This window comes from Lepidochelys kempii, unplaced genomic scaffold (assembly GCF_965140265.1).
Source record: "Lepidochelys kempii isolate rLepKem1 unplaced genomic scaffold, rLepKem1.hap2 scaffold_61, whole genome shotgun sequence".
Taxonomy (NCBI): Eukaryota; Metazoa; Chordata; order Testudines; family Cheloniidae; genus Lepidochelys; species Lepidochelys kempii.
In genome coordinates, this window is record NW_027333641.1 from 573,542 (window position 1) to 597,112 (window position 23,571).

The window sequence follows — 23,571 nt, forward strand, 5'->3', positions numbered from 1 at the left end:
AAGGGCCCAGGCCACCAGTTGCCAGGAAACAGGGTGTCGGCCATTCTCTGTGTCCAGACCCCTGCACACACCTGCCCTCTAGGACTCTGCAACGATCATACACCATTACCCCACCCCCTAGAGACTTAAGAACAGCATAGGGGAAACTGAGGCACCCCCACACTATTCAGAGGAAACATTAAGAACAGTCCCACTTTGTCACAAGCACCTGCCCCTTTCCCTGCGTGACCTGGCCCCTGCCCCACTCCCGGCGTGGCCTGGCCCCTGCCCCCATCCTGGTGAGGCACAACCTGACCGTGTCTCCACTGTTACTTGAAAGGTGCCGCTGACCCCAGGTGCAGGGTCCCCCAGAGGGAACAGGCACGAAGAAAAGTCCCCGGGGCTGGGAGCAGGGCAGCCCCTGGGGAACGGGGTGGGGTCAGAGCGTGTGGGGCCTGCCCACATTGGCCAAGGCCCGGGGAGAGCCAGGGCCGAGGTTTGGGATGGGCGGAATGAGCCCCAGGCAGGGCTACTGACCCAGTGGCCCGGAGAGGCGCCCCCGAGCAGGAGAAATGGCTGTACTGGGCAGGGAGACCCGGAGGTATCCTGCCCCCTTGGACAGCCCAACAGGCAGCTCTGCCTGCCGCCCCCAAGCTGTAGGGGGACACTGAATGCCCCCACCAGCTGGGGCAAAGGGGGCACGCAGCCAGCACCCCTGCTCCTACAGCAGCTCCTGCTCCCCTCTGACGGGCAGGTTAGAGCCTAGGAGTCCTGGCTCCCAGCCCCCTCCCGTGAGCAAAGCTCCCCCTTTCCGTCAGGGACCCACCCTGGAGGTGCCCGGGCCGGTGGGACTGGTCAGGGGAATAGCCCGCCCCCCCTGCACCGCCCGCAGCCCCGCCCGGCCTCCGGCGCGGATAGTCCCTCCCGGCCAGCGCCCCCCATGCCGGCGGAGCCGGGTGAGAGCGGGGCTGGGCGGTCCTGGGGGGCCGGGCCGGGCTCGGGGGTCCTGCCGGGCTGGGGGAGCCGGGGCCGGGCTGGGGAACCTGCGGCTGGGCGGGGGGGAGCCGGGGCTGGGCTGGGGTTGGGGGGACCTGCGGGGCTGGGGCCCCTGCCCAGCTGAGCCTGGGTGAGGAGAAGCGATAAAGTTCTGGGACCCTCCCCGCAGAGCTGCGCTGTGTCCCGGGGTGCCCGTGGGCCCTGGTAGGGGGGAGCCCTGGGGTCTCTGTGGCCTTTCTCCACTGGAGGCAGGTGCCTGGCCCAGCTGGGGTGTCTCCTTGGGGCTCCCCCAGGCTCTGAGGGGCTCCCTTCCCCCGCAGAGTCCAGGGCCGCTGGGCGCCCCAGGTGCGGCTGGGGGGATCCCCCAATGGTGCATTAACCCCTTTTCTCCCAGCAGTGGCTGGTGCTGGCAGCAAGGGGTGACCCGGCTCAGCACCTCCCCATGGGCCAATCCCAGCAGCTCCCCTCGGGAGCCACGGTGACCCTAAGGAGCCCCTCCTCAAAGGACTCTGCCCTGTCCCCCCCGCCCGGGGCCCCTGCCCCGCCAGTGCCCCCGCCCCCGCCCCCAGGGGATGCACGCGCAGCGTCCACTGGACTGCGATCCCGGCGGAGCGGGTGGGCGGGCACGGCAGCGTGTGGACGGCCAGCAGCCGGCATGACCGCGCCCCCCTGGACGTGGAGCACTGGAGAAGCTCTTTGGGGAGCAGCCGGGCTGGGGCCCCCGGGGACCCTCACTGCTGGGCCGGCCCCAGGGCCAGGTGAGTCTGGGTCAGCGGCTGGCACCGCGGGGCGCGTGGGTCCCTCCCAGCAGGACGTCTCCCCTGGGGCTCCCTCCTGCATCCTCAGCCCAGGACAGGCCCTTGATGGGCTGGCCCCTGCTTTTGTCCTGCGGCCCCCTCGGGTGGTGGCAGTGGGCCCCCTAAGTGGGGGACGAGCGAGGGGGAGTTGCATGCTGCACTCTGCCTGGGGCTGACCCCCACTTCTCCCGCGGGCCCAGACCACTGGAGGGGTTGGGATGGGCTCAGTAGGACCAGAGACTGCCCCCGACCCCAAGGCACTCAGCCTGCTGTGCCAGGCTGAACTCCCCCCAGCCCCAGGGGCTGCATGTCCCTGTGTGCCTGCAGGTCTCTGCCTCCCTTCCTCGCCCTTCTCTTCTCTCCATGCTCAACCCATCCCTTCCCCCTCCCCCGCCCCTTCCCCCCACCCATCTTCCCAGGTCTCTGTCCTGGACTCAAAGAAGATCCTGAATCTGGAGATATTTTTGAAGCAGTTTAAGAGGTAAGAACAGGTGGGGGTGGGGGTGAGCTGCCTGGCACCACAGTGACCCGTTTCAGGACAGCGGAGGGGCGCAGGGTCAGGGTTGGGGAGCAGCTCGCAATGGGAGGTGTGATGAAGCGGGAATGTTTGTAACGTTTCCTCTGAATAGTGTGGGGTGCCTCAGTTTCCCCTAGGCAGTTATTAAGTATCTAGTTGGTGGGATAAGAGTGTATGATCGTTGCAGAGCCCTAGAGGGCAGGGGTGTGCAGGGGTCTGGACACAGAGAATGGCCAACACCCTGTTTCCTGGCAACTGATGGCCTGGGCCCTTCCCCCCTGCAAGGTGAGAGCTGAAGGGTTGGAGAACAAAGGAATCAGGTGACTTCCTGGCCCGGGGAAAGGGACAAAGCCCAGAGGAGGAGGGGCTGGAGGGAGTTTCAGTTTGGGGCTGGCTGGGGACATGGAGGGCAGACGTGTTTCACTGCCCCCCAAAATGGACCCAGCTGAGGGGTCCTGTTCTCTGCACCTACAAGCTCTGTGTTAGACCATGTTCCTGTCATCTAATAAACCCTCTGTTTTCCTGGCTGGCTGAGAGTCACGTCTGACTGCGGAGTTCGGGGGCAGGACCCTCTGGCTTCCCCAGGACCCCGCCTGGGCAGACTCACTGTGGGAAGCGCACGGAGGGGCAGAGGATGCTGAAGGCTCCGAGGTCAGACCCAGGAAGGTGGAGCCGGGTGAGCTGTGTGTCCTGCAGACAGGCTGCTCCCAGAAAGGCGACTACCCCAGAGTCCTGACTGGCTTCATGGGGAGCAGTTCCAGAGCATCACCCGGGGACTCCATGACAGGAGGGGAGCCCCAAGTTGCACCATAGACCCCCTCATGTCGGGGGCAGGGATGGAGGGAGGGTGTGGCTGGTCTCGGAGGGTGGGGATGGGAGGCTCTTGAGGGGCAGGGATTGAGGTGTGGGGGTCTGGGGCTGCTTGGGGGCTGGTCTCTGGGCTGAGCTGACATCTCTTCTGCTCCCAGGCCTGTGCAGCAGAAGAGGTGAGGGGACTGGAGGGAGCAGCCAGCCCAGCCCCTGCGGGGGCTCCCCGGGCTAACCCGCTGCCCGGCTCTGTCCCAGCAGGTCAGAAAACTGAGGGCGTTCCAGGGCCCCTGGAGCCAGCTTTCGGACGCTGAGACCTTCTCGCTGTTGCTTGTGGGGGTTCCCAGGTGAGAGCTCTGGGCACCCATCAGGGAGTGCTGTGGGGGGCAGGGTGGTAGCTCTGGGGGGATCCTAGGATGGGGTGCTGGGGGGCACTGTGGGGGTGGGGCGCTGGCTGTGGGGGTTTCCCAGTGGGAGGGGGCGCTGTGGGGGGCAGGAGTGCTGTGGGGGTGGGGCGCTGGCTGTGGAGGGGTGTCTCCCAGCATGGGCTGCTGTGGCGGGGAGGCTGAGCACTGACAGGGATTCTGTGGGGCAGTGGGGCTGCACCATAGACCCCCTCATGTGGGGAGCAAGGTTGGAGTGATGGCTCTACCTCCACATAGCTCACGTAGGCTGCAAGCTGATCCCTTGTCACGGGGTCCCTGGGCGATGCTCGGAATGGTCCCTGCGAAGCCAGGCAGGACTCTGGGGAAGTCTCCTTCCTGTGAGCAGCCTGTCTGCAGGACACACAGCTCACCCGGCTCCACCTTCCTGGGTCTGACCTCGGAGCATTCAGCCTCCTCTGCCCCTCCGTGCGCTTCCCCCAGCGAGTCCGCCCAGGTGGGGTCCTGGGGAAGCCAGAGGGTCCTGCACCCCAACTCCGCAGTCAGACGGGACTCTCAGCCAGCCAGTAAAACAGAGGTTTATTAGACGTGGTTTTTTAGTGCAGACGTGGTTGTCTGGCTCACTGCCCCCCAAAATGCACCAGTTGTCACGGAGTCCCTGGGCGATGCTCTGGGACTGCTCCCCATGAAGCCAGTCAGGACTCTGGGGCAGTCGCCTTTCTGTGAGCAGCCTGTCTTCAGGACACACGGCTCACACAGCTTCCACCTTCCTGGGTCTGACCTCGGAGCATTCAGCGTCCTCTGCCCCTCCGTGCGCTTCCCCCCAGCGAGTCCGCTCAGGCGGGGCTCATAGGGAAGCCAGAGGGTCCTGCCCCCCAACTTCGCAGTCAGACGTGACTCTCAGCCAGCCAGTAAAACAGAAGGTTTATTAGACGACAGGAACATGGTCTAACACAGAGCTTGCAGGTGCAGAGAACAGGACCCCTCAGCTGGTCCATTTTGGGGGGCAGTGAGCCAGACAACCACGTCTGCACTTCACTCCATGTCCCAGCCAGCCCCAAACTGAAACCCCCCTCCAGCCCCTCCTCCTCTGGGCTTTGTCCCTTTCCCGGGCCAGGTGGTCACCTGATTCCTTTGTTCTCCAACCCTTTAGCTCTCACCTTGCAGGGGGGAAGGGCCCAGGCCATCAGTGGCCAGGAAACAGGGTGTCGGCCATTCTCTGTGTCCAGACCCCTGCACACACCTGCCCTCTAGGGCTCTGCAATGGTCATACACCCTTACCCCACCCCCTAGAGACTTAAGAACTGCCTAGGGGAAACTGAGGCACCCCCACACTATTCAGAGGAAACATTAAGAACAGTCCCACTTCGTCACAGGTGGGCACGACCCTCAGCCAGCCTGGGCACCTGGGACAGCTCTGTGTTCCTGGGGCCTGGCTCGGCCATGTGGCGGGCTGTGCGTTCCTGGGGCCTGGCTCGGCCGCACGGCCGGGGACGGGGTGGGCTCTGCGTTCCTGGGGCCTGGCTTGGCCCCCTAGCCAGGCAGGTCCAGGGGTGTGTCTGGCCTGGCACAGTCCCCCTTGTGGGCAAGGTTTTGCCGGAGCACGGCACTTTGGGCCAGATGCTGCGTGGCTGGGACCAGGCCCCGGTTTGAAGTGGGGGTCGCTGCACATGGACAAGGGTCTTGGGGAGCCCCGGTTGCTGGGATCCCAGAGCTCAGGCTGGACCTCGCTGCCCGAGCATCTCCACAGCCTGGCCTCTCCGCTCTCCTCTCTCTGCTTCCCCCAGCTACGACCGGCCGGCGCCTGGAGCTGCTCGTCCTGAAGGAGGAGTTTTTTCCCCAGCTCAACTCGCTCAAGTGCTCCATCCAGATCCTGACCGAGGCAGCTCGAGGTGCGTGTGGGGCTGGCCGGGGCACTGTTTTTGGAGGGTGGGGGAGGGGCTGGGCCCCTGGAGCAGAGCCCCTCCCGCTCACCTCCCCCGTCCCCTCTCCGCAGAGCTGCTGGGGTGCGAGGAGCTGCACATCGTCCTCCGCCTTGTCCTGAGAACCGGCAACTATATGAACACGGTGAGCGCCAGCTCTGGGGCCGTGGCGAGGGGGCTTGGCTGGGTCTGAGGGGCCAAGCGGGGTATCACGGATCCACTGGTGCCCTCACCGAGCTCTGGGACAGCCCCTGGCAGGCCCCCTGCAGGGCATCAGCCCCCTCCGGGTCACACTCGCCGTGGTCAGCCCCTTGGCTCTCCCCCTCCTGGGACCAACCCTCGGAGCCCCCAACCCCCGCCTCATGCCAGGAGCTCCCTCGGCAAGTCCCCCTGGGTGGGACCCCGGCGGGAGACTTGTACCCCAAGGGAGCCAGGCACCCCCCTGCCTGACTCTGCAGTGACTCAGCCAGCGGGTAACAGCAGGGGGGTGCCTGGGGGTCTGGACCCAGCGCAGAGAGTTAGAGCCTGGGCCAGCCGGGTCGGATCAGAGCTCCCCGGCCCCTCTGTAATCCCCATCCAGGAGCGTCTCCTGCTTCCGGCAGCCCCCCACTTCCCAACCCCTCTCTCCGGCTGGTTCCAGGGGCTGGCTCCCTGCCGAGCGGGGCCCATCCCTGGGCGTTAGTTGCTAGGTGCCAAATGTCCGGGCAGTTGGAGGGGCCATTGTCTTGTGGGGCTCCCCATGGGCCCAGGCCCCAGGCAGGACAGGCGCTGTCAGACCTGGGTCTCTGCAAAGAGCAAATGCCCCACCCCCTACCCAGCTAACCATGCAGCACGTGGGGAAAGTGAGGCACACAGTGTATTCGTTCAAAACTTGGTCACAGGGTGCATCCTGGCCAGTGTCTCCTGACACCCCCCCCCCCCCCACAGCCATTCCAGCCCCACTCCCCACGCATCTCTGGCACCTCCCTAGTACAAGTGAAGATGGGAGAAGGGAAGGAAGTAGGGACTAGCGATTAGATCGGGGGTGGGGGGAGCCAGGATACCTGGGTTCTCTCCCCGGCTCTGGGAGGAGAGTGGGGACTAGTGGTTAGAGGGAGGGAGGCTGCTGGAGGTACCTGTTTCCATGGCATGCACTTTCCCCATCAGGGTGGCTACGCTGGCCATGCCGCAGGCTTCCGGCTGGCATCTCTCCTCAGGCTGGCAGACACCAGGGCAACAAGCCAGGCATGGACCTGCTGCACTTCGTGGCCATGGTGAGTGGGGAAGGGGGCTCACCCCAGAGTCAGGGCTGGGGGAGGGGAACAGGGACTCAGGAGGGAGGCTGTCTTGTGGGGGATGATATCTGCAGGCGGAGGGTGCAGCTGGTGGTGGGACTTGGGGCTGTCACGGATCCACAGGATCGGGGCTATGCCCAAGTTTTGGAGCAGTCTCTGGGGGGGACCCCATCAGTGTGCCAGACCCCTGGGGGGCTCACGGTTCCTCCAGGCTGAGCCTTGTGCCCCCATTGCCTACTGAGACTGGACCTCTGGGCCTGCCGCCCCCTGTGAGCTCTGCCCAGTGAGTCCCTGTGAGGATGTGACTCAGCAGGGAGGGGGGGGTGTTGACCTGGGAATGTGCCCTGGGGAGGGGAGACCTGAGAGCCTGTCCCCTGAGCCGGGAGGGGGAGGGGAATGTGAACAGAGGCTGCAGGAGGGGGCCTGCTGGGGGGGTTTAGTTCAGTTTGGGGCTGGGTGGAGGAACACAGAGAACCCCAGGGCTGGGGTCTAAGCTCCCTGCCCCCCAGAAGGACTTGACTGAGGGGTCCTGGTTGTACCCACAAGCTCTGTTGTGGACTGTGTTCCTGTTGTCCAATAAACCTTCTGTTTTACTGGCTGGCTGAGAGTCTCAGTGGAACCCAGGAAGAGGGGTGCAGGGCCTGGGCTCCCCCACACTCCGTGACAACTGGTGGCAGCGGTGGGATCTACTGCACCCCGTGAACGGCGCTTCCTGCAGTAAGTGACTGGGGAGCAGTAAAACGAAGGGGAATTGACGGGGACCAGGCGTGCTGAAGATTCAGAGAGAGACGGTTTCGGGGGGCGGTTAACCCCTGGGAATGTGTGACCAGAGAGAAAGACTTTTGCAGTAACAGGGTCCCCCGGGGGATTGCAGCGAGCGGTCCCAGGGGCGGAGGAGTCTGCAGCTCGACCCTGGCAAAGAGTCGGTGACCTCAAGAAGGACTGGCACACGAGGGGCTTTTCCTGGAAACCGTGGGAAGCTGCCCAGCCTGCGAGTGGCCAGCAGGGAGATGTACGCTAAACGCCTGAAGAGCGACCTGGTGGAGCTGTGCAGGCAGAGGGGGCTGCGCATCGGGAGGTCCACCAAGGAACAGCTGATTGCCCAGCTGGAGGAGAGGGATTGCTTGGATGACCCGATCCCTGTCCCTGAGGGAAGCTGCCCGGGGGACGCAGCGTGGGCCCTGGGGCCTGACCGGGCTGGGAGGGGTCAGACTGCTGCCGAGGACATCCCGAGACCCTTCCTACCTATGTCCGGGGGAGGGGTTGGGGGAAGCCCAGCGAATACCGAGGGCACCCTGACCCCGGCACCCAGCAGGGGATCCTCCCGGCGGAGCTCCCCATCCCTGGAGCGGAGGCGGCTGGAATGGGAGAGGGAGATGAAAATGAGGGAGCTGGAGGATCATGAAAAACAACGTCAACATGAGGAGAAACAACGTCAACATGAGCAGGAGGAGAAGGAGAGGGAGCGTCAGGAGAAGGAGAAACAAAGACAGCATGAACTGGAGCTGGCCAGGCTGAGGAGCAGTGGGGCCCCGGCTGCGGCTGCGGTGAGTGAGGGGGGACCCAAGACGGCAAGGAACTTTGATAAGTGCTTCCTGGCCCAGCGGAAGGAGGGGGAGGACATAGATAGCTTCCTGACGGCCTTTGAGAATGCCTGCGAGCTGCACAGGGTTGACCCTGCAGACAGGCTCCAGTTCCTCACCCCCTTACTGGACCCCAAAGCCGTGGAGGTGTACAGCCGAATGACAGGGCCGGAGGCAGGGGACTATGAACTGTTCAAACAGGCCCTGCTCCGTGAGTTTGGGCTGACCCCCGAGATGTACCGGAGAAGGTTCCGGAGTCAGCGTAAAACGCCTGAGGTCACCTACCTACAACTGGTCAACCGGATGCAGGGGTATGCCCGCAAGTGGACAGCTGGGGCCCGAGCTAAAGAGGACCTGCTTGACCTAATCGTACTGGAGCAGCTGTATGATCAGTGCCCTTCCGACCTGAGGCTGTGGCTGGTGGACAAAAAGCTCGAGAACCCCCAGCACGCAGGGCAGCTGGCCGACGAGTTTGTGAACAGTCGGTCAGGGGGTAGCCGGGAGGAGTCCCAAAAGAACAGGCCCCCCCCGATGCCGAGAGAGAGTCACCAGGGGGCCTCCCAGCGGGGAAATAGGGAGAACCCCCTCCAAAGGGGAACGCCTGGCGTCGGGCCCCTCCGACCCGCTCGAGGGGACCAACGTGACCTGAGCTGCTATCACTGTGGCCAGAGAGGCCACGTACGGTCCCAGTGCCCCGGGCTCAGAGACAGACTGAGCAGACCCAACCTACCCAGGGTTAACTGGGTAGGGACCCAGCTGGACGAGGGGCAGACGACCCAGGAAAGGGGGGCTGCCAGTTTACCACCTGCTCAGGAGGGAAGAGTACCCCAGGCCAGCTCCACCAGAGGGCTGGAGGCTCCGGACTCAGGGTGCTCAGTTTACAGGGTGGGCGCGGGGCTGTTCCTCCGGAGAGAGTGCCTTGTTCCCCTGGAGGTGGATGGGAGGAAGGTCAATGGATACTGGGATACGGGCGCGGAGGTGACGCTGGCCCGGCCCGAGGTGGTGGCCCCAGATCGGGTGGTGCCCAACACCTATCTGACCCTGACAGGGGTGGGCGGGACCCCCTTTAAGGTGCCCGTGGCAAGGGTACACCTGAAATGGGGGGCCAAGGAGGGCCCCAAGGATGTGGGGGTACACCACCATTTGCCCACTGAAGTTTTGATGGGGGGAGACCTAGAGGACTGGCCAAGCAAGCCCCAGGCCGCCCTGGTTGTGACGCGTAGCCAGAGCCGGCGAGGGGCACTGCACCCTGACCTTGGGGAGGGTACCACACCGGAGGCGCAGGACCCTACCCTGGTGGGGAGGGAGCGCCGAGGGGCACGGCTCAGAGAGGCTGAGGCCTCAGACCTGGTCACTGAGGGGGAACCGGGCCCCGTCCCTGCCCCAGCCGCTGAGTTCCAGGCCGAGTTGAGGAAAGATCCCTCCTTGCGGAAGCTCAGGGACCTGGCCGACCTCAGTGTGGGACGGACCGTGAGGAGAGGCTGCCAGGAGAGGTTCCTGTGGGAGAAGGGGTTCCTGTACCGAGAATGGGCTCCCACAAGGGAAGTAGAGTCCTGTGGGATCAGGAGGCAGCTGGTGGTCCCCCAGAAGTATCGCTGCAAGCTACTGTACCTGGCCCATGACATCCCCCTCGCAGGGCACCAGGGAATCCGGCGCACCCGGCAGAGGTTGCTACAGAACTTTTACTGGCCCGGGGTCTTTACCACGGTCCGGCAGTATTGCCGATCCTGCGACCCCTGTCAGAGGGTGGGGAAGGCCCGGGACAAGGGGAAAGCGGCTTTGAGACCTTTGCCCATCATAGAGGAGCCTTTCCAGAAGGTGGCCATGGACATCGTGGGGCCTCTCAGCAGGACGACCCGCTCGGGGAAGAAATACATTCTGGTGGTGGTAGATTTTGCCACCCGCTACCCCGAGGCAGTGCCCTTAGCTTCCATTGAAGCCGACACCGTGGCCGATGCGCTCCTGACCATTTTCAGCCGAGTGGGGTTCCCCAAGGAAGTCTTGACAGACCAAGGCTCCAACTTCATGTCGGCCCTGCTCCGGTGCTTGTGGGAGAAATGTGGGGTCCGGCACGACTGGGCCTCAGCTTATCACCCCCAGTCCAACGGGCTGGTGGAGAGGTTTAACGGGACGCTAAAGATGATGCTGAAAACCTTTATGAACCAGCACCCGCAGGATTGGGACAAGTACTTACCTCACCTGCTGTTCGCATACTGGGAGGTGCCCCAGGAGTCTACCGGATTTTCGCCTTTCGAACTGTTATATGGCAGGAGGGTGAGGGGCCCCCTGGACCTGATGAGAGACGAGTGGGAGGGGAAGGCCACTCCCGATGGAGAGTCAGTGGTGGAGTATGTCCTGATCTTCCGAGAGAGACTGGCTGAACTCATGGGCCTGGCCAGGGAGAATCTGGCCAGAGCCCAGAGGAAGCAGAAGGTCTGGTATGACCGCACGGCACGGGCCCGTGCCTACGCCACCGGGGATCAGGTGATGGTTCTCATCCCAGTGAGAAAGAACAAACTACAGGCCGCCTGGGAGGGCCCTTTCAAGGTCGTCAAGCAGCTCAATGAGGTAAACTATGTGGTGGAGCTGTCAAACCGGGCGCACCACCGCCGGGTGTACCATGTGAATATGATGAAGCCATATTATGCCAGGGGGAATGTGGTGTTGGCCGTGTGTGGACAGTGGGAAGAGCAGGGAGATGACCCTTTAGTAGATCTATTCCCTGGGACCAGAGCTGGTTTCTCCCTGGAAACAATTCCCCTCTCGGATCAGCTAACCCCTGCCCAGCAAGCTGAGGTCAGGGAGGTGCTGCATCCGTACCGACAGCTGTTTTCCAACCAGCCTGGACGCACTAATCTGACTGTCCACCGGGTGCAGACAGGGTCGCACCCGCCGATAAGATGCTCCCCCTTCCGAGTCACAGGGAAAACTGCTCAGGACCTGGAAAGAGAGGTCCGGGACATGCTGGCTTTGGGGGTGATCCAGCCATCTGCCAGCCCTTGGGCCTCGCCGGTGATGCTGGTCCCCAAAAAGGATGGGTTGGTCTGGTTCTATGTGGACTATCGGAAGCTCAATGCCATCACTGTATCTGATGCCTACCCCATGCCCAGGCCGGACGAGCTCCTAGACAAGCTGGGAGGAGCTCGGTACCTTACCACCATGGACCTTACAAAGGGCTACTGGCAAGTGCCGCTGGATGCAGATGCCCGACTGAAATCGGCCTTTATCACCCCTCTGGGGCTCTGTGAGTTCCTGACCCTGCCTTTCGGCCTCAAGGGAGCGCCGGCCACCTTCCAGCGCCTAGTGGATGAGTTCCTGAGGGTGATGGAGAGTTTTGCCGTGGCGTATATTGATGACATCTGTGTCTTCAGCCAGACCTGGGAGGACCACGTGTCCCAGGTTAGACAAGTGCTGGACCGACTCCAGGGGGCTGGGCTGACTGTAAAAGCGGAGAAGTGCAAGGTGGGGATGGCGGAAGTATCTTACCTGGGCCATCGGGTGGGGAGCGGCCGCCTAAAGCCGGAACCAGCCAAGGTGGAGGTGATCAGAGACTGGCCCGCTCCCCACACCAAAAAGCAGGTCCAAGCCTTTATTGGGATGGCAGGATACTACCGAAGATTTATGCCCCACTTTAGCGCCATCGCCACCCCCATCACGGAGCTATGCAAGAAGGGGAACCCAGACAAGGTGGTCTGGACCGAGCAGTGCCAGGTGGCTTTCCGGGCGCTGAAGAAGGCTCTGGTCAGTGGCCCAGTTCTGGCAAACCCAGACTTTGACAAGCCCTTTGTGGTGTTCACCGACGCCTCAGACACGGGACTGGGGGCGGTGTTAATGCAGGAGGATGAAAAGGGGGAGAGACACCCCATCGTGTACCTGAGCAAGAAGTTGCTACCCCGGGAGCAACACTACGCGGCCATCGAGAAGGAGTGCCTGGCCATGGTGTGGGCCCTCAAGAAACTAGAGCCCTATCTCTTCGGGCGACACTTCACCGTCTACACCGACCACTCTCCCCTGACCTGGCTGCACCAGATGAAAGGAGCCAACGCCAAGCTCCTGAGATGGAGCCTGCTCCTGCAGGATTACGACATGGACGTGGTCCACGTGAAGGGAAGTGCCAACCTGATAGCGGATGCGCTGTCCCGGAGAGGGGGCCCCGAACTTACCCAGGTCACTGGTCAGCGTGACCCCGCTCAGTTCAGTCTCGAAGGGGGGAGAGATGTGATGATGTGACTCAGCAGGGAGGGGGGAGTGTTGACCTGGGAATGTGCCCTGGGGATGGGAGACCTGAGAGCCTGTCACCTGAGCCAGGAGGGGGAGGGGGAGGTAACACCTCTGCCCAGGAATGTGAACAGAGGCTGCAGCAGGGAACCTGCTGGGTGGGTTTGTTTGCAGTTTGGGGCTGGGGAGAGGAACACAGGGAACCCCAGGGCTGGGGTCTAAGCTCCCTGCTCCCCCAGAAGGACGTGATTGAGGGGTCCTGGTTGTACCCACAAGCTTTGTTTTGGACTGTGTTCCTGTTGTCCAATAAACCTTCTGTTTTACTGGCTGGCTGAGAGTCTCAGTGGATCCCAGGAAGAGGGGTGCAGGGCCTGGACTCCCCCACACTCCGTGACAGTCCCAGAGACAGACCTTGGGGGAGCCATGCCCCCGCCGCAGGGATCAGTGCCCTTCGCCCAGCATTGGCAGTCACGCTCCCATGGTGCTGGCACAGCCAGGTTACCAGTCACCTGGAGCCCTTAGGTAACCGCGGCACTGATGGTTGGTGAGCCAGTGCCCAGCCAGGCTGCAGTGAACACCATTGTTCGAGCTCTGTGTGTCTGTCTGACCCCCTTCACAGACTGCCAGGTGAGCCGAGACTGCTTCCCGCACTCACCCCAGCCCTTTCTTCTCCTGCTCCCTGCAGAGAGGTGGGGCCGTCTAGGTCATGGTACCACTCCTGGGGAAATTCTGCACCAAAAATAAACAATCCTGCAGGTTTCATTTGTCAAAATACCACAGTATCATCACGCCACTTTCAATGATTTTGGTAATTTATTTCAAAAGACCTGCCAGCAGGTGTGTTTGTGACAATACAGCCAATGGAAACGATTCAGGAAATGTTTTTGACAAATAGATTCCATACTAGGCATGTTAATACAGAATGCTGAGTAAGAATTCAATTAAACTACGATACAGAACCGGATTTCTCGCCCCCCTCGGAAGCAGCCCAAAGGCTCGGGGGAGTTGGGGTAGCGGAGGAGCCGAGGGAGAGGGAAGTAATTGCTGGTAAGGAGCCTGGGTGTGTACCTGGAAGGTTGATGGGTGTCAATGGGAATCATAGAATCATAGAATCCTAGAATATCAGGGTTGGAAGGGACTCCAGAAGGTCATCTAGTCCAACCCCCTGCTCGAAGCAGGACCAATTCCCAGTTAAATCATCCCAACCAGGGCTTTGTCAAGCCTGACCTTAAAAACCTCTAAGGAAGGAGATTCTACCACCTCCCTAGGTAACGCATTCCAGTGTTTCACCACCCTCTTAGTGAAAAAGTTTTTCCTAATATCCAATCTAAACCTCCCCCACTGCAACTTGAGACCATTACTCCTCGTTCTGTCATCTGCTACCATTGAGAACAGTCTAGAGCCATCCTCTTTGGAACCCCCTTTCAGGTAGTTGAAAGCAGCTATCAAATCCCCCCTCATTCTTCTCTTCTGCAGGCTAAACAATCCCAGCTCCCTCAGCCTCTCCTCATAACTCATGTGTTCCAGTCCCCTAATCATTTTTGTTGCCCTTCGCTGGACTCTCTCCAATTTATCCACATCCTTCTTGAAGTGTGGGGCCCAAAACTGGACACAGTACTCCAGATGAGGCCTCACCAATGTCGAATAGAGGGGAACGATCACGTCCCTCGATCTGCTCGCTATGCCCCTACTTATACATCCCAAAATGCCATTGGCCTTCTTGGAGAAGTATGGAACAGACTTTTTGGGCAGGAGGAATTGTTAGGCAGTTAGGGAGCCACCCCCGTGCAGACACTGCCCGACCCCTAGCTTCTCCCAGTCAGTCAGGCACATCTGCCCCTTTCCACGTGGGTCCCTGCACCCCCTCCCCCCAGCCCCTGGCTCTGTGTCCCCACCCATCTGTTCCCCCACTAGCCCTTCTGAACCCCAGTCTGTGTGACCCCCCATATCCCGTGTCTCCTCACCCCAGGGGCAGGGCACTGGGAGGAACGCAGCCTCTGCCCCCTCCCCCAGCCCATGAGCCCACTGCCCTCTGGTAAGTAAAATCGCAAGACTGGCCATAAGGGGTCAGACCGGGGGTGAAAGTGGGCCGGTACAGTGTACCGGTAAGAACCCGCTGTGAGGGGGCTGCCCGTGGGAGCCAGCTGAGGTCACTCAATCAGGGTGATCTGCAAACAGACCGGGGCAGAGAAACCCCAAACGCTGGTGGATATTCCACTGCTGAGATTTACCCAGCCAGCCCAAAACAGCTTCTGTATCACCTCCCTGGTTACTCAGACGTCCAAATAATGCAGTTCCCTTAAAGTGCCCGGCCTCTGGCCTCCATCCAGACACGCCATTCAAAGATAGGATGATAAATTCCAAAAATGTTATTTCATCATAGAAAAGAAAAGGTTCTCCTGACCCCAAAGGACCAAGCTCCAGACCCAAGTCAAATGATAACTCAGCTCTTACCCCAAATACACGCTTATAGCCAATTCTTATTCACTAAACTAAAATTTATTAAAAAAGAAAAGAGTGTTGGTTAAAAGATCAATATACAGACAGACTTGAATTCAGTTCTTGAGGTCCAGATACAGAGCGGAGATGAGTTTGTAGTGGCCAAAAGCCCTTTTAGAAATAGTCCAGAGGTTATAGTCCAATGTCCATGTTCAGGGTGACTCCAGTCAGTGACTGGGGATCTCCATCCTTATGGCTTAAGGTTTCCCCCTCTTCAAGCCCAAAGCAGATCTGGGATGAAGAAGGATCATGTCCCAGGGTTTTTATACATTTCCAGCAGCCTTTTGGCCTGAGAAAACAATAGGCTTGACTTTCCTTCTCCCAAACATCCTGGCAATTAGTGCGGGATAATTTATCCATTGAACAGTTCACATACAGGTTACCACAACCTTTAAAGAGACATGTAGACAATAACACTATTCCCCTCCAGTGTCTTCCTAAATGTTAATATTCCTTTTTTGGTCTTTAAATCCAAGCTATAGCTATAGACAAGACTTGTTTGCTGACATTGCAAGACCTGAGCAAACATCTCCCCTTCTCTCTCTAACAATGCTGGCTGCATTTCAAAGCTCTCCATTTCCATCTCTCCCTAACCAGTCTTTAAAGTCCGGCCCTGGCTCAGGTCAGTCTGTGCGTTCATTAACTCTTTCTGGCCCGGTCACCTCTCAATGAGATATTATATTACACTCATAATGTCACACCCACACCAGCCGTACACAAGTGCTGTCATGGGAAAGGACCCTGCAGCACTTTAATGTCCCTGCCCCTTTTGCCCCCCCCCTTGGCCACCGACGGGTGAGGGGCAAAGGGAGCAGCTCCCCCAGGCCCCTTAAATCACCACTGGAGCCCCGGGCGCAGCCCAGGCAGCCTGGAAGGGCTGGCTGGGGGATGCTGACCCCCCCCCAGCCCTGCCCTGTCTGCCCGAAGCCCCACCCCTTCCGGGGGCTGGAGCCAGCCCCGCACCAGTAAGTGTCTGGAGTTACTTTTGTGACAAAGTGGGACTGTTCTTAATGTCTCTGAATACTGTGGGGGTGCCTCAGTTTCCCCTCGGCATTTCTTAAGTCTCTAGGGGGTGGGATAAGGGGGTGTAATTGTTGCAGAGCAAAGGGCCAGGGTACATAAATGGCCGACACTCTGTCTCCTGGCCACTGATGGCCTGGGCCCTTCCCCCCTGCAAGGTAAGAGCTAAAGGGTTGGAGAACAAAGGAATCCGGTGACCTCCTGGCCTTGGAAAGGGACAAAGCTGGAGGGGGAGGCAGTTTGGGAGTGGCTGGGGATGAGGAGTGAAGGGCAGACGGGGTTGTCTGGCTCACTGCCCCCCAAAATGGACCAGCTGAGGGGTCCTGTTCTCTGCACCTACAAGCTCTGTGTTAGACCATGTTCCTGTCACCTAATAAACCTCTGTTTTCCCGGCTGGCTGAGAGTCATGTCTGACTGCGGAGTTGGGGGGCAGGACCCTCTGGCCCTCCAAGGACCCCACCTAGGTGGACTCGCTGTGGGAAGCGCCCGGAGGGGCAGAGGAGGCTGAATGCTCCAAGGTCAGACCCAGGAAGGGGGAAGCCGTGTGAGCTTCTTGCCCTGCGGACAGGCTGCTCCCAGAGAGGAGACTCTCCCAGAGTCCTGCCTGGCTTTGTAGGGAGCAGTTCCAGAGCATCGCCCGGAGATCTCGTGACAACTTTCACCCCGGGACAGCCCTATGGTCCATCTAGCCCAGTGTCCTGTCTGCCGACAGTGGCCAGGGCCAGGTGCCCCAGAGGGAGTGAGCAGAACAGAGAATCTCCCAGTGACTCCGTCCCCTGTCGCCCATTGCCAGCTCTGGCAAACAGAGGCCAGGGCCCCCAGCCCTGCCTGTTCTAGCGCTACAGCAGCCCCTGGTGGGCGAAAGGTGTAATTGCCGTGTGACCTCGGTGGGGGGGGCGGAATCTGAAGCGCACATGAATTCTGAGTGTGTGCAGTGGTGCAGAATTTCCCAGGTGTATGATATGGAGACTGAGGCCCAGACAGCTAGACAACACTCACACCTATGTCTTGTCGCCCGACCTGAGGGCAGACCGTCCTTCCCTGCCCCCACTGGGTAACAATGCAGCATATAGGAGAAACTGAGGCACACATAGGCTTCATAGGAATGTTACAAAATATTCCGAGTGTTGGAGGATGGCATGGGGGTGTATGTTATGGCATGGGGGCCTGTGCTATGTGGGGTGGTGGGAGGGTGCTGTGGGGGGGCAGGGGAGTGTTGTGGAGAGTGCCGTGTAGTGGTGTGCTGTGGGACAGGGTACTGGAAGGGCACTGGGGGCTGTGGGGGGGGGGGTGGAGTGAGTGGTGGGAGAAGCGCTGTGATCCAGGAATTGTGGGGTGGTGCTTTAGGGTGGGGGGGTCGCTAGGTGCTGTGGGGATACAGTGGGGGTCTGTGCTGTGGGGGATGGGTGGGGGGGCTGAAATATGTGAAGGGGCGGGGCTGTAGCAGGCTGTGGGGGGTGAAGGGGGGGCTGTGGGGGACGGGTGGCGTACTGAGAGTGGCTGTGGGGTGGGGGGCTGAGAGATGTGAGGGAGCGAGGCTGTGGGTGGGGTACTGGGGGTGGATGTGCTGTGGGGGGCTGAAGTGTTTGAGGTGCTGAGGGGGCTGTGCTGTGGGGGGCAGGGGTCACTCTGGCTCTTGCCCCAGGAGGCTGAGCGGAAGGACAAGAGCCTGCTGGATTTCCCGAGCAAACTGGAGCACGTGGGGCTGGCATCACGGTGAGCTCCCCCCTCCAGCCCCCAGAGCTGTACCCTGTGGGCCCCTCTGCCCTTGGTGCCTGGGGCTGACTCTGCCCCGGGCCAGGGTCTCTGCTCTCCCCAGTGTGGGGCTGGAGGGATGGGAGGGTGGAGGGGCAGCATGGAGCTGACGGGTTCCCTCGCCCCGTCCATGTGCGCAGGATCCAGGAGCAGGAGGTGGCATCGGAGCTGCAGGGCCTGGGTCAGCCCTTGGCGGGGGCCCGCGGCAGCCTCCTGGAGCTGGGCACGGAGCAGGCTGCACGAGAGCTGCTGTGCCAGGCCACGGCCGCGCTGTGCAACTTCTTCCGCAAGGCCCAGACGCCGCTCTGCCTGCAGGTGTGTGCCCCCCGAACCCCCCTGTGCCCCCCGAACCCCCGTACCCCTTGAGTGCCGCACGCCTTCGGGGGGCGCTTCCGGACTGCCGTGCAGGTACCCTGAACCCCCCTGTGCCCCCCGAACCCCCGTACCCCTCGAGTGCCACACGCCCTCGGGGGGCGCTTCCGGACTGCCATGCAAGTACCCTGAACCCCCCTTGTGCCCCCCGAACTCCCGTACCCCTCAAGTGCCGCACGCCTTCGGGGGCCGCTTCCAGACTGCCGTGCAGGTACCCTGAACCCCCCCTGTGCCCCCCGAACCCCCGTACCCCTCGAGTGCCGCACGCCTTCGGGGGCCGCTTCCAGACTGCCGTGCAGGTACCCTGAAACCCCCCTTGTGCCCCCCGAACCCCCGTACCCCTCGAGTGCCGCACGCCTTCGGGGGCCGCTTCCAGACTGCCGTGCAGGTACCCTGAAACCCCCCTTGTGCCCCCCGAACCCCCGTACCCCTCGAGTGCCGCACGCCTTCGGGGGCCGCTTCCAGACTGCCGTGCAGGTACCCTGAAACCCCCCTTGTGCCCCCCGAACTCCCGTACCCCTCGAGTGCCGCACGCCTTCGGGGGCCGCTTCCAGACTGCCGTGCAGGTACCCTGAACCCCCCCTGTGCCCCCCGAACCCCCGTACCCCTCGAGTGCCGCACGCCTTCGGGGGCCGCTTCCAGACTGCCGTGCAGGTACCCTGAACCCCCCCTGTGCCCCCCGAACCCCCGTACCCCTCGAGTGCCGCACGCCTTCGGGGGCCGCTTCCAGACTGCCGTGCAGGTACCCTGAACCCCCCCTGTGCCCCCCGAACCCCCGTACCCCTCGAGTGCCGCACGCCTTCGGGGGCCGCTTCCAGACTGCCGTGCAGGTACCCTGAACCCCCCCTGTGCCCCCCGAACCCCCGTACCCCTCGAGTGCCGCACGCCTTCGGGGGCCGCTTCCAGACTGCCGTGCAGGTACCCTGAACCCCCCCTGTGCCCCCCGAACCCCCGTACCCCTCGAGTGCCGCACGCCTTCGGGGGCCGCTTCCAGACTGCCGTGCAGGTACCCTGAACCCCCCCTGTGCCCCCCGAACCCCCGTACCCCTCGAGTGCCGCACGCCTTCGGGGGCCGCTTCCAGACTGCCGTGCAGGTACCCTGAACCCCCCCTGTGCCCCCCGAACCCCCGTACCCCTCGAGTGCCGCACGCCTTCGGGGGCCACTTCCAGACTGCCATGCAGGTACCCTGAAACCCCCCTGTGCCCCCCGAACCCCAGTACCCCTCGAGTGCCGCACGCCCTCGGGGGGCGCTTCCGGACTGCCGTGCAAGTACCCTGAACCCCCCTTGTGCCCCCCGAACTCCCGTACCCCTCGAGTGCCGCATGCCTTCGGGGGCCGCTTCCAGACTGCCGTGCAGGTACCCTGAACCCCCCCTGTGCCCCCCGAACCCCCGTACCCCTCGAGTGCCGCACGCCTTCGGGGGCCGCTTCCAGACTGCCATGCAGGTACCCTGAAACCCCCCTGTGCCCCCCGAACCCCCGTACTCCTCGAGTGCCGCACGCCTTTGGGGGGCGCTTCCGGACTGCCGTGCAGGTACCCTGAACCCCCCTGTGTCCCCCGTACCCCTCGAGTGCCGCACGCCTTCGGGGGGGCGCTTCCAGACTGCCGTGCAGGTACCCTGAACCCCCCAAACCCCCGTACCCCTTGAGTGCCGCATGCCTTCGGGGGGCACTTCCGGACTGCCGTGCAGGTACCCTGAACCCCCCTGTGCCCCCCGAACTCCCGTACCCCTCGAGTGCCGCACGCCTTCGGGGGGCGCTTCCGGACTGCCGTGCAAGTACCCTGAACCCCCCCAAACCCCCGTACCCCTCGAGTGCCGCACACCTTCGGGGGGCGCTTCCGGAGTACCGTGCAGGTACCCTGAACCCCCCTGTGTCCCCCGTACCCCTCGAGTGCCGCACGCCTTCGGGGGGGCGCTTCCAGACTGCCGTGCAGGTACCCTGAACCCCCCTGTGCCCCCCGAACCTCTGTACCCCTCGAGTGCCGCACGCCTTCGGGGGGCGCTTCCGGACTGCCGTGCAGGTACCCTGAACCCCCCCAAACCCCCGTACCCCTCGAGTGCCGCACACCTTCAGGGGGCGCTTCCGGAGTGCCGTGCAGGTACCCTGAACCCCCCCTGTGCCCCCTGAACCCCCATACCCCTCGAGTGCCGCACGCCTTCGGGGGGCGCTTCTGGACTGCCGTGCAGGTACCCTGAACCCCCCTGTGTCCCCCAAACCCCCGTACCCCTCGAGTGCCGCACGCCTTCGGGGGGCGCTTCCAGACTGCCGTGCAGGTACCCTGAACCCCCCTGTGTCCTCCAAACCCCCGTACCCCTCGAGTGCCGCACGCCTTCGGGGGGCGCTTCCGGAGTGCCGTGCAGGTACCCTGAACACCCCCTGTGCCCCCTGAAACCCCATACCCCTCGAGTGCCGCACGCCTTCGGGGGGCGCTTCCGGACTGCCATGCAGGTACCCTGAACCCCCCTGTGTCCCCCGAACCCCCGTACCCCTTGAGTGCCGCACGCCTTCGGGGGGCGCTTCCGGACTGCCGTGCAGGTACCCTGAACCCCCCCCGTGCCCCCCGAACCCCCGTGCCCCTCGAGTGCCGCACGCCTTCGGGGGGCGCTTCCGGACTGCCGTGCAAGTACCCTGAACCCCCCTTGTGCCCCCCGAACTCCCGTACCCCTCGAGTGCCGCATGCCTTCGGGGGCCGCTTCCAGACTGCCGTGCAGGTACCCTGAACCCCCCCTGTGCCCCCCGAACCCCCGTACCCCTCGAGTGCCGCACGCCTTCGGGGGCCGCTTCCAGACTGCCGTGCAGGTACCCTGAAACCCCCCTGTGCCCCCCGAACCCCCGTACTCCTCGAGTGCCGCACGCCTTTGGGGGGCGCTTCCGGACTGCCGTGCAGGTACCCTGAACCCCCCTGTGTCCCCCGTACCCCTCGAGTGCCGCACGCCTTCGGGGGGGCGCTTCCAGACTGCCGTGCAGGTACCCTGAACCCCCCAAACCCCCGTACCCCTCGAGTGCCGCATGCCTTCGGGGGGCACTTCCGGACTGCCGTGCAGGTACCCTGAACCCCCCTGTGCCCCCCGAACTCCCGTACCCCTCGAGTGCCGCACGCCTTCGGGGGGCGCTTCCGGACTGCCGTGCAAGTACCCTGAACCCCCCTGTGTCCTCCAAACCCCCGTACCCCTCGAGTGCCGCACGCCTTCGGGGGGCGCTTCCAGACTGCCATGCAGGTACCCTGAACCCCCCCTGTGTCCCCCGAACCCCCGTACCCCTCGAGTGCCGTACGCCTTCGGGGGGCACTTCCAGACTGCCGTGCAGGTACCCTGAACCCCCCTGTGCCCCCCAAACCCCAGTACCCCTCGAGTGCCGCACGCCTTCGGGGGGCGCTTCCGGACTGCCGTGCAGGTACCCTGAACCCCCCCAAACCCCCGTGCCCCTCGAGTGCCGCACGCCTTCGGGGGGGCGCTTCCAGACTGCCGTGCAGGTACCCTGAACCTCCCTGTGCCCCCCGAACCCCCGTGCCCCTCGAGTGCCGCACGCCTTTGGGGGGCGCTTCCAGACTGCCGTGCAGGTACCCTGAACCCCCCTGTGCCCCCCGAACCCCCGTACCCCTCGAGTGCCGCACGCCTTCGGGGGGCGCTTCCGGACTGCCGTGCAGGTACCCTGAACCCCCTTGTGCCCCCCGAACCCCCGTACCCCTCAAGTGCCGCACGCCTTCGGGGGGCGCTTCCGGACTGCCGTGCAGGTACCCTGAACCCCCCCAAACCCCCATGCCCCTCGAGTGCCGCACGCCTTCGGGGGGCGCTTCCGGACTGCCGTGCAGGTACCCTGAACCTCCCTGTGCCCCCCGAACCTCCGTACCCCTCAAGTGCCGCACGCCTTTGGGGGGCGCTTCCAGACTGCCGTGCAGGTACCCTGAACCCCCCTGTGCCCCCCGAACCCCCGTACCCCTCGAGTGCCGCACGCCTTCGGGGGGCGCTTCCGGACTGCCGTGCAGGTACCCTGAACCTCCCTGTGCCCCCCGAACCTCCGTACCCCTCGAGTGCCGCACGCCTTTGGGGGGCTCTTCCAGACTGCCGTGCAGGTACCCTGAACCCCCCTGTGCCCCCCAAACCCCCATACCCCTCGAGTGCCGCACGCCTTCGGGGGGCGCTTCCGGACTGCCGTGCAGGTACCCTGAACCCCCCTGTGTCCCCCAAACCCCTGTACCCCTTGAGTGCCGCACGCCTTCGGGGGGCGCTTCCAGTCTGCTGTGCAAGTAGCCTGAACCCCCCTGTGCTCCCCTGTGTCCCCCAAACCCCCACACGCCTTCGGGGGGGTGCTTCCAGACTGCTGTGCAGGTACCCCTGAACCCCCGTACCTCTCTGTGCCCCCCAAACCCTCATACCTCCTGAGTGCTGCACACCTTCAGGGGGTGCTTCCAGACTGCCATGCAGGTACCCCCTGAACCCTCCCACCCCCCTGTGCCCCGCAAACCCTCCTGTCCCCTGAGTGCTGCATGCCTTCGGGGTGTGTGTCTGGACTACTGTGCAGGTACCCCCCCCCCGCCCCTGTCTGCCACCCCCAGGGCTCCCCCCACATACACACATCTGCCCCGACCCCCTCCCACCATGCTCAGAACACCCCTCCGGTGGGGTGGGGTGGGGTCTATTGATTAGAATGGCATGCAGCCGGGACTCCTGGGTTCTATCCTGGTGCTGTGTGGGCAGTGGGCTGTGGTAGACAGAGGGAGGCCTGGGGGCCAGGACTCCTGGGTTCCATGCCGGCGTGGGGAGGGAGTGGGGTCTGCGGGGCGCAGCTGGGGGCCTGTGCACTCCACCCGGTCCCTGAGCCCTGTCTCCCGCAGGAGAACCATGCAGGCAGAGCAGCGCCGGCAGGAGAAGTGCCGCAATCGCCACGTGCTCCGCCCGGGAGCCGGAGCTGGATGTCCTGTTCACACGCACGCCCCAGCCGTGCCGCCGGAGCCGCACCCCCCAGGGCCCCCGCCCAAGCACTGGGCCCTGTGCCAGCCTGGCCTCTGGGGCCGGGGCCTGCCCTGACCGGGCTGCCATGGCTGGGCCCTTGGCCAGGGGGGAGGGCCAGGCCGGCCAGAGATGCCTGAGCCGGCTCCACACGCTTGCCACCCTCCCAGCCCACCCCGAGCCTCAGGACTCCCTGGGCCCAGCGCCTGCTCCCCCCAACCACACCTCCCCGCCAGGGCCCCCTGCCGCCCCCGTGGGCAGGAAAGGGGGCCTCCTGTCCTGACTCCCTGAGCATCTCCCATCCTCAGGGGCCTCGCCAAAAGGCTGCTCCCCTGCGTTTCCCCAGCCTCTCCCATAAGAAGGGGCCCCCCAAGGGGGCTGAGGAGCAGGCTGGCCCCATCTCCCCCAGGGCCTCCCCCAAGGGCGTCTCCACCCTCGTTGGCTTCTTCTGGCGCCTCAGCCTGGCCGAGAAGCTGCTTGGGTCCTCCCAGAGCTGA

At 63.3% G+C, this 23,571-nt stretch overlaps 1 protein-coding gene across 1 annotated transcript; it reads left to right on the plus strand.

The window, feature by feature from the left end:
- Positions 1–2,683: 2,683 nt before the first annotated feature.
- On the plus strand, positions 2,684–23,571 carry LOC140904659 (uncharacterized). Its single transcript, XM_073327097.1, has 16 exons — positions 2,684–2,965; positions 3,258–3,443; positions 5,267–5,371; positions 5,476–5,546; positions 6,548–6,654; positions 7,282–10,370; positions 17,641–17,711; positions 17,891–18,065; positions 18,293–18,421; positions 18,736–18,864; positions 19,341–19,568; positions 20,445–20,573; positions 20,796–20,924; positions 21,467–21,518; positions 22,960–23,327; positions 23,383–23,571. Exons 6-16 carry the CDS (start codon positions 7,686–7,688, stop codon positions 23,569–23,571), a joined length of 4,284 nt encoding a protein of 1,427 aa, XP_073183198.1. The 5' UTR covers positions 2,684–2,965; positions 3,258–3,443; positions 5,267–5,371; positions 5,476–5,546; positions 6,548–6,654; positions 7,282–7,685.

Excerpts from the sequence above, each read along its gene's own strand:
- LOC140904659 (XM_073327097.1), top strand. The coding sequence starts at position 7,686 with ATGTACGCTAAACGCCTGAAGAGCGACCTGGTGGAGCTGTGCAGGCAG. Across the intron at positions 10,371-17,640 it reads ACCCCCAGTCCAACGGGCTG|GAGGCTGAGCGGAAGGACAA; the intron begins GTGGAGAGGTTT and ends CTCTTGCCCCAG. Across the intron at positions 20,925-21,466 it reads GCTTCCAGACTGCCGTGCAG|TACCCCTCGAGTGCCGCACG; the intron begins GTACCCTGAAAC and ends CCCAAACCCCAG.